The sequence below is a fragment of the Buceros rhinoceros genome, unplaced genomic scaffold (assembly GCF_000710305.1).
Source record: "Buceros rhinoceros silvestris isolate BGI_N320 unplaced genomic scaffold, ASM71030v1 scaffold12887, whole genome shotgun sequence".
NCBI classification, from domain to species: domain Eukaryota; kingdom Metazoa; phylum Chordata; class Aves; order Bucerotiformes; family Bucerotidae; genus Buceros; species Buceros rhinoceros.
In genome coordinates, this window is record NW_010421638.1 from 12197 (window position 1) to 26869 (window position 14673).

Consider the following 14673-nt stretch of genomic DNA (forward strand, 5'->3'; position numbering starts at 1 on the left):
GCTAACCTCTGTGGTAAGAGCAGCAATATGGAACTTTGCAGTATTTACAGAATTTTAAATTTGCTTTCAGCAATTATTTCAACATTTGAATCTAAGGATCATTCTCTTTCATTGTATCTGTAAAACCCAAACCCACAACTCTTCAGATAGAACAAACTAAAACAAATTGAAAACTTAATCTATTTCATTAATTTTGCAATGGGAATAGTTATTTACAAGCAATATTTTTGTACCTCTTCTTTTTCCATTTCCACAAAAAGAAGGTGCTGCTCATATGCTCTAAATCTCTTCTAATAAGGTATTTGACATGACATTTTGGAGCTATTTGTATGCTATTTCTAACTACAGCAACCTGGGACTCAGAAGAGTTGATCGTTCCCATTGTATAAATTTCCTTTCTTGTTCCCATTTGCAGGATGCTCAGGCCCACTAGGAATAGAAGGAGGAATTGTGACGAACCAACAAATTACTGCATCGTCCACTCATCGAGCTCTTTTTGGGCTCCAGAAATGGTATCCATACTACGCACGACTTAATAAGAAGGGTCTTGTGAATGCTTGGACTGCTGCAGAAAATGACAGATGGCCATGGATTCAGGTAACAGATGGAGCTGAGGAGAAAAAAAATCTCCTTGATTCAATTGCCAGAGTCACTTAAGAAACCGATGAAGACAAGTGGTAAACTAACAGCTAGATTCTTATTCACTGTCAGAAATGTAGCCTAATCTATTAGGCTATTTAGTTGCAAACCAGTAATAAACTTAATTTTACAAATGCACAAATCTTTTTATTCAAAAAACACATGCAAATGTTCCATTGTGGCTCTAAATGTAGAAACAAATTTATAAAGACACATTTCGAGGAAGATACTTTCCACACATTACATCAGTTCATTAGGTCCTTGGTACCATTTTGCAGAAATGTCTCTAGGTAGAGAGTCTTTGACGCTCGCAGCCTTCCTTGGGCATCATTCTAGAGCATTTTAATGTGGTTTTGGCTGTACCAGATCCTGCAAGAACAGTTTGTCCTCCCTGCTGATCTGCTGAGGGCACACAGTCTTGTGTGCACCGTGCTGAAAGTACCAACTGTTCTAATTAAGGTTGATATAGCTGATAGTTCATTCGCATCCACGGGGCTGTCTTCATTCCCACTCAAGGATGGTAGCGCTAGAATGATTCAAATGGCAGTGTCCTCATCGTGGATTGGATTTCTCGGTGCCCAGCAAATGACTTCAGTAAAAGTCATGAAGTGAATATGAAGTCCTGTGAGTGTATTTTAATGAAGATAATTATTGTCCAAAGATTGTGTTGCTCTTTACTTCTATGGTGTTTTCTTTTCATGATAATACGAATTGAACTAAGCTTTGGCATTTTCAGCTGTTAGTTAATAAAGGAGGTGTTAGATACTCTATGGGGAGACTTTTTGCACTAATGCTATGGTCAACACATGAAAAGGATGCTTCCTTCCCAGCGAACCCACCACAGGAGTAGCTAAAGATAGTACTGGAGCATCTTGTCTACCAGCACTAAGCTGAGCTGTCCTTCTGTCCCTCAGCTGTGTCAGACACACTCTTCTTGAAGCTGCCTTTGTGTACATGGCATAATTTTTGTACATATTCAAGTTTTTGTACGGACTACCATTTGTGATTTTTCTGAGCAGTTCCTAGATACACGGTAAAAAAGCTTACAGGATTACTGCTTATTTTTCTTGTTTGGAGAGCAGGCATAAACACCATTTGATGAAGTTTTCTGAAACTGGTGTGGTGAGAGTGCTGGGTTTTGTCAGTTCTGAAAAATAAAATCAATGTTCCTGTTTCTTATTCGTTGCAGAGTGAAAACACAAAGGGCCTTCAATGCATCTTATGTCAGTTTTCTTCCTTAAAGACCAGAAGGGTTAGGAAATCTGTAAAATTTATACATGGAAAAAGAATTGTAAGAATAACATGAAGGAACATGTGCAGAATTATTTTCACAGGAGTAGAAAGCTAATGTAGCTTTAACGGGTAATGAAAAAGCCAGTGTTACAGGAGCTTTTGGGCTGCTTTAAAGTGTGGGCTTTATTAAGTAGCTGGAGAAAAAATTCAAAATCATTTAGCACTGACCCGGTAGAGATGTCTTTACTAGGAGAAGAACTGGATGGGGATGGCTAATGATCTGTTGCTTCCATATTTGCACTTGGCAAAGTTACCACCCACCATGGAGGCAGCTGTCAAGCAGCTGTGCAGGTTTCTACCCAGACCAGCATCATGTCTGCCTTGGACTTTGCTCCCAGGGAAATCTTCCCTTCTCTGTTATCTGGAAGGAAGGTTGGATCAATGGAGAAAATGTGTCTACAAATCTCAGCCCATAGCATCAGGTTTGAACTTGTTTTTTGGAGGTAATGACCTAATCTAGGTAGCACCACTCTCATGCAGGTTGTTTGACAGCCATGTTATGTAAGGTCTTTCTAGTAGCTAATTAAATGGTATAATTAATGTGTACTAAGCACCTAGATTCCCTTCTTTTTCTTCTAATTTTTCTTTTAAAATAAAATTTGGTCTATAATTTTCACAAAACTTGCGGAGCATTTTAGTTTTCTTTTTAGTTCAGAGCAAAACCAAAAATATTCTTTGTAATTTATAAACAGAAGATTAAATCTTGAAAGGACTTTTTTTTCCTTTTCTGAAGACTTTTCTCCTTAAAACACCTGGGAACAGAAAATACAGGTTTTTTCAGGGGGATTATAGTTGTAGAAGAAAACTGCTTTATAGTGTTCTGCAGAAATCCTGTTTTATTTGTCAAAGATACAGACCTCTACAACTTCACACTTTAATCACTATGTAGTAGTTCTTTACATCAGAGCCCTGTCTTCTTCTTCAAGCGTGAAATATACTCTAAGACTCAGACAGTGCCTGACCCTTATAGGTGAACAGTTTCTGCTGAGAGGAGAAGCAGAAATCCCGTATTTTATTTTCACACAATTTCTGTAATGGCCAGGAAGGTACTTAACTTGTGGAAGGCTGCAAGTTTCTGGCTACCTTCCTTCTGGTCTTGTGGGAGAAACGTTCCCTCTAACAACAGCCTACTCTGAATTTTTACTTTATGGTGTTACCAGCTTCTTCTCAGATCCTAATGTGAGGGTTCTGTATGTAGGACCTTTTCCATGGTGGTCTGAGTGAGTAACCAGCTGGTCCAGAAGATGATGTGAATGTTTGGCAGAGATTACGGAAGTTACAAAATCAGAAACTCCATTTTTCAGAAATGTAAATGAACACTTAGCACAATGAACCTGAAGCAGTACCTATTACCCTCTTAGAGTTTCCAGTGCTAGATAAGTTCCAAAGGAAATTGTGTATAATGGGTAAAGTCCCCCAAAGTGTAATTATGTAGGCCTGTAGCTATTTTTGCCTTGTTCCATCATTATCAATTTTCTTTGTCATTTAATTTCTTTATTTATATGCAGCTTGGCAAATGAAAGGTTTGAGTGCTTTGCTTACAACTCACTTGTAATGAGTGCAGAGTTTTTTTCCCCTAATCTTTCAGGTGTCTGACACACATGAACTAATTAGTATGCAATTTCATTTTCCTGCATCTTCCCCAAAAACTGAAAATTGAAATTGCCATTTTAAATTTACACTCTCAGCATGTAATTAGTAATGGTGCTACAATACTTCTAATTGGCTTATGATTTAAAGGGACAATGACCGTGGTTTTGAAAGCAAATTAAAGTCACATCTGCCTTTTAAAGTTCTGCTGGTACCTGTTTCTCTGTTATGGGTTTCTGTTATAGGTCGGCTGTGATAGAATAGTTCCTGTGTATAATTTTTGCCACTTTATTAGTGACACTAACTTCTAATGTTTCCAAATATAATGAGAAAAAATCCCACACTTCTATTTTTCAGTAGCTGTACCTGAGATACAGCTTCCTGAGATATAAGTAAAATGGTCACTTTGCCTGTTCCAATAACAAGTCTTTTGTGTCAAAACTCTTTTTCTTAAGACACAACTAGATTCTCTTTTTCCTATTGTCCTTTTGCATTTATGGCTTTAAAATATCCTGCTTCTTTTTAATTCTTATTTCATTTTATCTCTACCCCTTCTTTGCACATATCCGTATTTTTCTAGTCATATATATTTTGACCAAGGCAATATGGGTCAGAATACGGATCACCATAGTCAGGATTGTTGTTTCTATTTTCTCTCTATAATATCCAAAGTCATAATCACTGCTAATCTCAAATTGCTGATAGGACCTTCTAAATGTTACTCCTCCCTAGCGGTTTTTGGCACCTAGTGATCCATATCTATACCCTTACATTTCTTCTTCTCTTCCAATTTCATCACCCAAACCTAATATTTCTTCACTTACTTTTCCCCTATTCATGACTGGTTTTCCTTTTGCTTCCATAAAATATCCTTTTTTATATCACTGCAGTTATTATCCCTGTAATATACAAAGACTTCAGACATGGTGGACATGCCCAAAAATGCATAAACTAAAATGTCTGTACACATATCATGTTTGTATATTATATAAGCGTAAAACACTGTAAGATAAGATAGAATAATTTGTTATAACTAGCAATGTAAGGACTGGCCTACAGTACCAAAATCTTGCATTTGGTCCATACCAAATTCATGCATTTAAGATGTTTAGTGACTTGGAAAGGAGATGCATGTTGAGGAACCTTGCGGAGGGATGAGAGAGCTTCTTTAGTCTTTCAGAGTAGGCATGGTCTTTCTGCTCTGCAAATAATAACAGTGCAATGGGTTCTTGGTCAACAGATGACCCTTTATAAATGTTAATTAGCCTGATAACAGTAAGATATACCACCTATGCCAGAGAGGCTGGAGTGGAGAAAGAACTGACAGCTGAACTTCAGTGGCTCCTACCACTGCGTCGCTGGGCTGGGTTGGGAGGTCAAAGGACCGGGAAGTGCTAAGAATATCAACCTCAGAAAAACAGGATAGACTTAGAACAAAATAAGAAGATAGGTAAAGGCACAGAAAAGGTCTAGAGTAAAAGGTATTAGATTTAAGGCTAGACAATGAAGGTATGCAGTGCAGGATGATAGGAAGCATTACATAGCAAAGATTGGTACAGCACCAAAGTTGTCAAAGATGATGTTTCAAGTCAGGAAGGAGAAGGGAAAGTTTTGATTAAGGAAAGGATGGGGAGAATTTGATGTCCTGGTCCTGGCTGTGGCCAGTCTGTTTAGCAAGGAGAGGGAATGATCAGCACCTGCTGGTTCTCCTGCAGTTGCTGCTGTTGCACGTGACTGAGCTATCCCATCTGAGAACAAGAGATCCCTTAATTTCTGCTTATCTCCTGAGTGTGATTGTGAAGAGGATCCCTACTTCATGATGCAAAAATTTTAATCGTGTACAAGAGAATACCACCTCTTTTAAGTGCTTTGTGGTCTTTTGGACATAGAAGTTCTTTTTACAACATCCGTATTAATCTGCAGCCCCCAAAGGCAGATTTGAGCATACTTTACATCTGGAGAATATTAAGAAAGTGAACTAATTACTGTGTATCATGCCACTGTCTGGGAGCTATGATTGAACACCTGAACCTGAACCTGAAAATTAAAAAAAAATATTTTGTTATCCCTCATTAAAATAGTGGGAAACATTTCTCTGGAGACATTAGTGTTGTTACCAATTGTTTTTTAAATAAAATATTCAAATATTGAATGTTACTGTTGTGAGAAGGAGGAGGATTCATTTACAAAAGAGCTGGACTGCTCAGTTTGGTTGCGGAATCAAAAAATGAGAAATAAAGTTGCACTTTGAGTAATTAGCTTTTCCCCCCTAGTTTTTTATTGCATAGTCAAAATACTTAGTTTGGGGTTTTTTCTTCTCCAAATAATTCATCCCCTTCCATCTCTGCTTCGTATTCTTTTTTTGGGTCAATTTATGAATGTCAAATGTGCATTCAAAATGGAAAAACTAGAAGTCTTATTTAGAATGTATGAAAAGAGCATTCTAATTCTAGCATTTTTCTAAGTTTTTCTCCAAATGTTTTTTCTGAAACTATACACTAATGTTCAGATGAAACTCCGTGGTTTGAGATACAACAGTTTGATGGGAAAGGTGCCCAGCTTCTAATTGGTAATTAGAATATATTAACATTCTAGTCCAAAATAAAACACATATGGTGCATCTGTTTTAGGTAATACTTTTTTCTTTTTAAATATGTTTGGAAGTTTTATAAAAAAATCTTCATCATATTTCTTGAAAGTCTGAATAAATAATCTTTCTGTAGAGACTCAATAAAAAAGGAAATCATTGATGGAAAGGGATGTACCCCAGCAGACTGAAGGAAAATTTTTCCCAAGCCCCTGTGTAATTGAGAATGTTAAGTATAGTTAGAGCCACAAAAATGTAGTTCATAGAAAGCTTGTTAGCTTGTTCCCACAGCAGCAGTCAGAATAATTAATTAGGGACTAATACAATGGTCGTCCCATGAAATGCATGGAAATGTCCTGTGCCCTAGAGGGTGTGCACAGTTGTGCTGCATGAGTGATGGGAACATTCATCCAGAGAAAAGAGAGCACGAGGTTCTTCCTTAAGTATTACTCATACGCTTAATTCTCTGAAAATATATCCGTATATATCAATACAGTAGATGATAGTGCATTGATGTGCTCTTGGATATACAATCTACATTAAGATGGATTAAAATCAGCAGGGTAAGGCAAGAATTGTGCAGCACAGTGATCAGGGTACTTTTTTGAGAGAATCTAAATTTTAATTTCTACTCCAAAAGCCATGTTGGTACTTTATTTATTTATTTTGTTACTGAGAATCCCTTTCTTTTATTTCTGTTTTTTCTTATTAAGTCTATATTAGAAAAAGGTTTCTGGTAGGTACAATAAATGTTTTTATTTGTGTCTTAGTTTGATTTTAACATAAGTCTCTCCCACACCACCTGTGGTTTCAATCCCACCTCTGACGCTCAGCTTTCATTTTCAGGGCTCGCAGTTCCTACTACTGTCATAGTTAATTGTGTATTGGTGAATCTCACAAGTCTAATCATAAGCACTGTGATGCACAAACAATGTACTTATAATAAAGACTTTCTAAGTTCCATCATTATTATCACCTAGCAAGAACCAATAAGCATTGAGGTTTTTTTTCAACAAAGGCAAGACAAAAAACTAGCAGCTTCCACATCAAGAACTTCCAAAGAGCAAGTATACACCAGGTGATAGCTATTTGCTAATAAAATGATAAAACCCAAAATACACAGAGGTCTTGCAGAACAGTCATCCAAACATCTGTTAGTAAGAGCTCTAAGCAAACTACCATCTGTCAAACCATTCATTTTGTCAAAGTTCATTTCCTCATTCATGAGTACTGTTGTATCAGCTTCCAAAAATACCTGTCATCATAGATTAGATATTTGATATTGCTTAATATAGCTCTCATTTTAGTATAGTGTGGCCAAGTGAACCTTATGAAATACAATCTGAGAGTCATCATGTAAGGTGACTGGAACCATATAGGAAGACTTAATCTGCTAAGTTAAATGCTGACTAAGAAAACTATTAAAAGTCTGCATTTTTTGTCAATACTCCAAAGTCTGACTTAATTTCATGGGAGGATTTCCTTGGGGGATATTGACGAGTGGCAATAAGTACCTGAAAGCCCTTGGTGGGAGAAAACAGAAACTAATAATGAAAGTGTAGTTGAATTGTCTCAAAACTATCCCACATAGGACCTCTGAACTGCAGGAATCAGAAGAAATCTTCAGCTAGTCAAAGCCTGCCATAGGTTTCCTGTCTTCAGTGAAGTCAACAGCGATGTGTGCTAGCTGCAGATCTCCCATAATGTCTATACATTTAGCTTGCAGGCTAAAAATATAATTTATGTATTCAAAACTGTAAAGAAAACAAAAGAACTGGGAGCATCTTCTTAAGTGTAATCATCTAGATACTCCCTTGTGTCCCTTATCTTGGTATCTATTTGATACTGTCTTTTATCTCCTAGTTTCATTCTTTGTACACACAAACACCTACGCACAGACTTAAACAACTTTTGATTGAGGTTTTAGAGACACAAAAGCAGTCAGTTCAGAATTAGCATCCCCATGGCAACTAAAACTTGATGCTGTTATGAACACTATCCATAACACCATGCTCTGTCAGCCTGCATGCTGGTTTTCCTTAATTACTCTGTGTAACGTGGCTGAACGACTGAAGTAACTGCTTTTAAACACGTTGTTTCATGCTTCTCTAACACCACCTATTTTGACTTAATGGTTTTTCACATTTACAATCCTGATATTAAAAGCCACCAAACCAGCAAGTGGTGACACACCAAAATGAGCAATATGTGTCCGTCTGGTTTCTCACGTCAGTAATAAGTAGCCTGTGGATATGCCCCAGCACCTATGCGGTGACTCACCAACTAATGGAGTGATGTGTGGACATCGTAGTCCTCCTGCATCTAAACCTGTAAGACGATACTGGGCTGATGTGCTGTAGTCAAACAAGTCATATTTTATCTTGTAAACAATCGCTTTCAAAAACAGCAAAGCAAACGATCCTCATTTATAGGTACTCTTCCACTAGACTTGACTTCTAGAACAAAGCTGTTTCAAATTACTTCAGTTAAGTTTCCAATTACTTCAAATTACAGTTAAGGTTCAGGAAACAAAGTTCAAGAAAAAGTAGAAATACATGCCAATAAATACTTTTTTTGTGTCTGTTTGGTACAGAGACATGCCTATACACTTAATTCTGTGCCGACGGCCCCAGGGCACTACATATATTCTGAGTTTATGTTCATGTAGGTAGGTCACAGAATTGCAGAGCAATCTGCAAGGTGAGGATAGAGTCAAAGCCTTGGTACAGCTCTAGCTATGGAGAAGCAAGTATGAGGTCCCTGGCTGCACCTCCATGTTTCTCTGCGATTTTACAGCTGGTGCAGAAAAGTTTTATGTAGCCTGTTGGAAGTATGGGAATACATCAGCATCATGTTACTACAGCAGAAAACAAGACCTAAGTAAACTCATACTCCTTGTCCTCTTCTGGAAATGATGATGTCCTTGTCTTTTCAAACATCTAATTTCAGTGGAATATCAATTCTGTGGACTTAAAAATAGGAGTGTGTTTTCCTCTTGCACTCTTACCGCCTTATTTCATGAGTCATTAAGATAGAGACATCATTCAAGTCTTGAGTTTTTCACTGAGACTTCTCAAATTTTGAGGGTTTTTCATTGTCTATCACAAACCCAAGCAACAATTAACTTATTTAATCTAATCTCTTGCCTGCCAATTTTTGTAGAAGGAAAAAGTATTTTGAGGAAAAATGCAGAGGTGATGAAAGTGATTTGAAAGTCTCACTGAAGGATATCTTTTTGTGTTTATATATCAACCTTTTTTGTCTATTGATTCTTAATGTCAGGAAATAATGGAAAATATGAGTTGTGATTCAGCAAATACTCAGACAATTTGTAAGGTTCAGGAGGGATTAATCATTTGAGTCAACTTTTGATAGTCTCTAATAGCATTTGTGGGTGGAGAAATCATTTGAGTGGCATAGTGTTTTCAGCAGTCACAAAGCCATCTGTACCCTGTGTGCTTACTAATCTCCCTCTTAACTCCACTTGTATCTGTCTTGTCCACCTTGGCCTGTCTCCCTAGACAACCAGTCTCAAAGCAACTAACAGATTATTCTCAAACATGACAATATGTGGGAAAAATTGCTTTCGCGTACTCCCATTTGTCTTTCTTCCACAAATTTTGTCACAATATGGACACAGTCTAACAGTTGCCCTAATTAAAAGCAGCATTACCAGATCAGTCAGAAGTCCTAATTACAGCTGGAATTTCAATTTGCTTTAGGTCTTCTATAAAGCAACAACTAAAATGACTCTGCACTAACTAGACAAGCTATTTGCAGATACATGGGAAGAGCGAAAGGATGGTATGGTCAGCTTAATAGGCACCATAAGGCCAGCTGTGGCTGCCAGGCTCAATAGAAAAGACAGTTTTAAATAGGTGTACAATGATTAGCATTATCTTGACCAAGGAAAAAAGGGGGTGAGGATGTGTATTTTATTATCACTGTTACGAAATTGAAATATTCTGTTGTGACTGCAACTCAAAACAGCATTTCATTACTGGCTGAGGAAAGATAGTTGAAGTATGCTAGCGTGAGAAGCAGTTGTTCACCAGGAGTCTGCAAGCACAGATCCACTGTGTGGCTTGTTCCTTATTGACTCCTTGCAAAAAATCCAGTCTTCTTGGCTGAATGGTGGGATTTGCAGCATCACCCAAGGCTGATGTAGCCAGGATCACATAGGAAAAGGAAGTCCACCCATTGCACAGCCCATGACGATCAGGGTATGGTTAAGAAGTACTCTCTCCGTGGGTTTGCGCACCATTTGATACCACTATTGTCATTTAATGGGTTTATTCTGGTGGAGGAACTAAGTAGCTTTAGTTTCCCAGCATGTTAAAATGAGCTGAGAATGTGCAATGATTAAAACCTTAGTAGGGAACTCCCAGTGCCGGGGAGATTTGGGATTCCCTGATACTTTAGTTTTGCTTTAGCTCCCATCTTTCAGTGGATGGGTTTAATTCCAGGCTCAGCTTTAATATTCAAAACTAATGATTTCTTCATCTGGGCAACAGACTTGCCATTTTCTAGCACATTTCCTTCTTAACATTTCTTGATCTGAAAATATACATGGACCCTGGACAAATAGGACCTGAATAGGACATAGGACCTGAAGTCTGAATGGAAATTCTTCCCAGTTGTTCTTGTTGGGCTTAAGGGAAGGTCATACATGTTTCCAGAGTTTTTACCAGTGCATCTACCAAGCTGCCTTAAAAACAAATGGAAATGATGCAAAGGAAAGTACCTCTAATATTTGCAATGGGCACTTTAAAAATTTTCCCTGAGTATATTTTCATGGCGATTTTAATATTTTACCTTTTGAATTTACTTCTTTTCCCCAAAGAAGAGGGTTTTTTTGGATTGAAAGTGCATGTTTGTTTCTGGGACCTGAATCTAACATCTGTCTTCCAGCCTCTACAAGCTATTGATCAAAGCTATTTTAGCAGTGGAAATACATATAGATACTTTCTCTGATGTTTTTGTATACACATTCTTTGACTGATAATCTAGAAACTATTCACTATTCACTATTAGGAACTACTAGGCATTTTGGGGAAGTTCTTTCTGGAAGATATTAGCATGCCAAAGACAGCAACAGTATTCACAAGGAATTCATGAAGGAATCAATAATAGCAGTAAATGACCTTAGTGTTTCTTAGCTAACCTGAAATTGCAGGTAGTTAATGCCCCTTTAGTCAATACTCCGTAAATGAGATGAAATTTTACAGGGCTACAAACTTCTGAACAATGTGAGATTGATTATTGGCCTCCTCTTGAGATGACAGTCTAAACACGTCACTATTTGAATAATTCATATCATTCAATTAATGGCATTTATAATGACAACATTTGGGACTGAAATAATGAGTTAATGACCAATCAAGTTTTTAGTCTCTGTAATGATGCAAACTCTCTGAGGCCTAAGGTGAAAGTTCTCGACAAACACAAAATCATATGAGTGCTTTTAGTAATATTCATGATACATGCTCCTCTGCATTAGCACTACAAGGGCCAAACAATCCCTGTATTTATGTGTTCCACACAGGTAGGGTTTAACCTATATTCTGATTTTTTTACAGAAGAGCAAATTAAACTAGTGGGCCAGTTAAAATCTCTCATTCAACATGTCTAGCTAGAAGCATATAAATGGGCTTACTGAAGATAGCAAAGGAGATGGGTTGCTGGGGCTAAGATGTAAGTGAGTACAGAGAAGCCCTGAGAGATGTTTGTTGTTGCCAGGTGTGATAGACTAACCAGGCGCTCTGTAAACAGCAGTACTGGGAAGATGATTTTGCAAAGGATTTAATAGCAAAGTTGTGATGAGATCTTGCTGGATCTGCATCCATGCAAGTGAAACGAAAAGGGTTTGGGATCAGAAATAACTGAGCATTTAGTTGGTTTATATGCAAGGTGCAATCTCACAATCACGTTAAGAATTATTTGTAAAGTGACCTGTAGGAAATGAGCTTGTTAGTTCTCCTAGACTTTCACAATTACAATATAAAACATGTTGTCCTTTCTCCATGTAATAAACATCCTTCCAGAATGGTAGCAACAGCTGGAATACTACCATGGAGAAATCACTGTATTACCTAATCTAGATGGTAGCTAGAATACCTATCACTGCTACTGTGCTGACTGCGTTAATGCCCTCAACTAAATCTGGAGAAGCTCTGCTGAAAGTGCCTATTAGGAGAGTAACAAAAAGCCGCAGACAGGCGAGACATAGGAGCACCTTAACTCCGGGTGCCAGCAATGATTTCCTACAGGGAAGATAATAGTAACTGACCTGCTCTGATCTTCCTGCACCTCATCACATGCTGAATCCTGCTCTGCAGCCTCCTGTCCGTGTCATGACATCAGGGTGAAACAGTAATGTTCAGTCATGTTAAGGGCCTCTAGTGCTTGAAGCCAGAAAAGGAAGCATGGGACATGAGCTTTCAGCCTCACTAAATTTCCCAGTACAGAGGGAATCATGTCAGTTCTTGATTTTATTACCAGCATTTCCATTGGCAAGTGTCCTATCTTTCATCAGAAAATGTTGCTGTGGGTACCTCCTGTCTAGCTTTATCAGAATTATGACTAAAAAAAAAAGACAAAAACATTAAATTTCAATTCTTCAAAACTTGATGAAATCAGCAGGGAAGAGTTGCTGTAATAAGTCTTTGAATACCAGTATAACCTTGATCCATTATTCAATCCTATTTTTATATGAGTAATGTTGAGTATTAGTAAATATATATATAGTGCTAGAAAAGATGGGAAATTATTTATAGCAATGTTACTGTATCTCATGACTGAAACAGGTAAACACCATAGTTCTCCGAAAACTGCGTTTCTGTTTATGAATGAAGGCTCATGTAAAACTACTTCTGCAGTCTCAAAGACCCAGTGTTTCCTGAAGCCTTTAACCTGAGCATTTCTTGGAAGCTTGTTCTTAAGGTATACTGCAGACAAACCTTACCTATATGAAATATTAGTGGTGTTATTGCTAATAGTGCAATAACAAATAAGGAGAGTATGGCTATATATTCTGGCCAGGAGCATCATATATGGTGGCTTCCTAAAGTAGCTCCATCTTCTCATTCTTCTTCTCTTCTTCTGCACATAATAATGTAGATGAGACAGATGCAACTGTTTTTTTTTTCTTTCTTGTCAAGTGCATGGTTTCTACGTACTGAATATACTAGTATTTGATCACAAATTGAAGAAGAATATGAACTTATTGCACTGGTGCTGTCCCTAATCTCTGCTGTTCTGTTACATTGACATATAATGACTGTGAATTTAGTCCTTTTTCTCTAATTTTAAGGTTTGTTTGGCATGCTGGAAAGTTATTTCAATCTTTATTTTGTGGAGTCCTTTAGACTGTTTATGGGAAGCAAGGATGAAGCAATTCCCTCGTGTTATGGTCCTACATTTACTCATACCTAAAAATTAAGCTTCACACACACTGTATAGATTTGCAGGACTGGTTGTGAACTGCCTTTGAAAATGATGCACTGTGCAACCTACAGGAACTTGTAAAATTACCTTATATATATTGACACTTTCTCTTAGGAAACTGTTCTTTTTCATCAGTTTATATCCTTTCTGATATGGGCTTTTTCAAGTTCCAGTAAAATCTTGATTAGCTATGTCTTCGTCAGTGTAGACAACTGAACGATTTAGCATCCTAAAACGTGTGTGAGTCATTGCAATTAAAAACATTAGTACACCAGTAAAAATTGTTTAATAGATAATTACTCCTACAGAATTAGTGCTGAGAGCAAGAAACATGGCATGCTGGTTACTTTTTCCCCTCCTGTTGTAAGAGGCCATGATATTACCTGCTGTGATGATAAAAGTGGTCTAATCATTCAGGATAATTGTGATGGTTCAAAGGGCAAGGTTAAAAGAAATTTCAAACACTGCTGAGAACTTTTTAAATGATAGAGTCAATTTTATTCCCCAGCTCTTGGGCACATACCACACTGGAGGGAGTATGCCTCAAATGATTTTGTTTTCACTTAGTTTAGGCTCTGTGACATAGTATAGGAGGCACCGAGTGACTGGCAGTACATGAATTCAGCCTTTGACAGTGTGTACAGCACTGACTCCGAAGTATTGTATCTTGTCCCACGGCACTGTCTATTAGCGTCAGTTGACTGCCATGCCTGTGTTCTAGCTGAGCTTTTTGCAGTATCAGCATGGTGACTTTGCATCATTCATCATATGCTGTGTAGACATAATCTATTTCTTGCAGCATCAGATTTAAATAAATTTATATCATACTGGCTTTATTTTATGTGTAGTTTTATGTGAGTGATTCAGGGTTCATCATCTATTCTAGCCCCAGAATATCATCGAAATGCAAAACCTGTTTGAGGCAGATTATATTACCTGTAGGTGTTAAACAGCACCTTACCCAATTTCATATAATGATTCATGCCATATGTAGGGCAACAGGCATCCATGTATCTGCTCACTGCTTGTAGACATCGCAGCCGAATCCCTGGTGTATGTTGGCTGAATTAGGTCCCTTGAAAGTTGCTAGACCCAGGAGCCCCCAATGACCTCCTGCT

General features: G+C 37.7%; 1 protein-coding gene across 1 annotated transcript in view; it reads left to right on the plus strand.

The window, feature by feature from the left end:
• Nucleotides 1-415: 415 nt before the first annotated feature.
• The window catches only part of LOC104496609 (EGF-like repeat and discoidin I-like domain-containing protein 3), a gene marked incomplete at both ends in the record, with an annotated part of 25371 nt that continues 11113 nt past the window's right edge, over nt 416-14673 (plus strand). Inside the window, one exon of the mRNA XM_010139754.1 lies at nt 416-597. Within this exon, the coding sequence (XP_010138056.1) occupies nt 416-597 (182 nt within the window). The remainder of the gene's footprint in view (nt 598-14673) is intronic.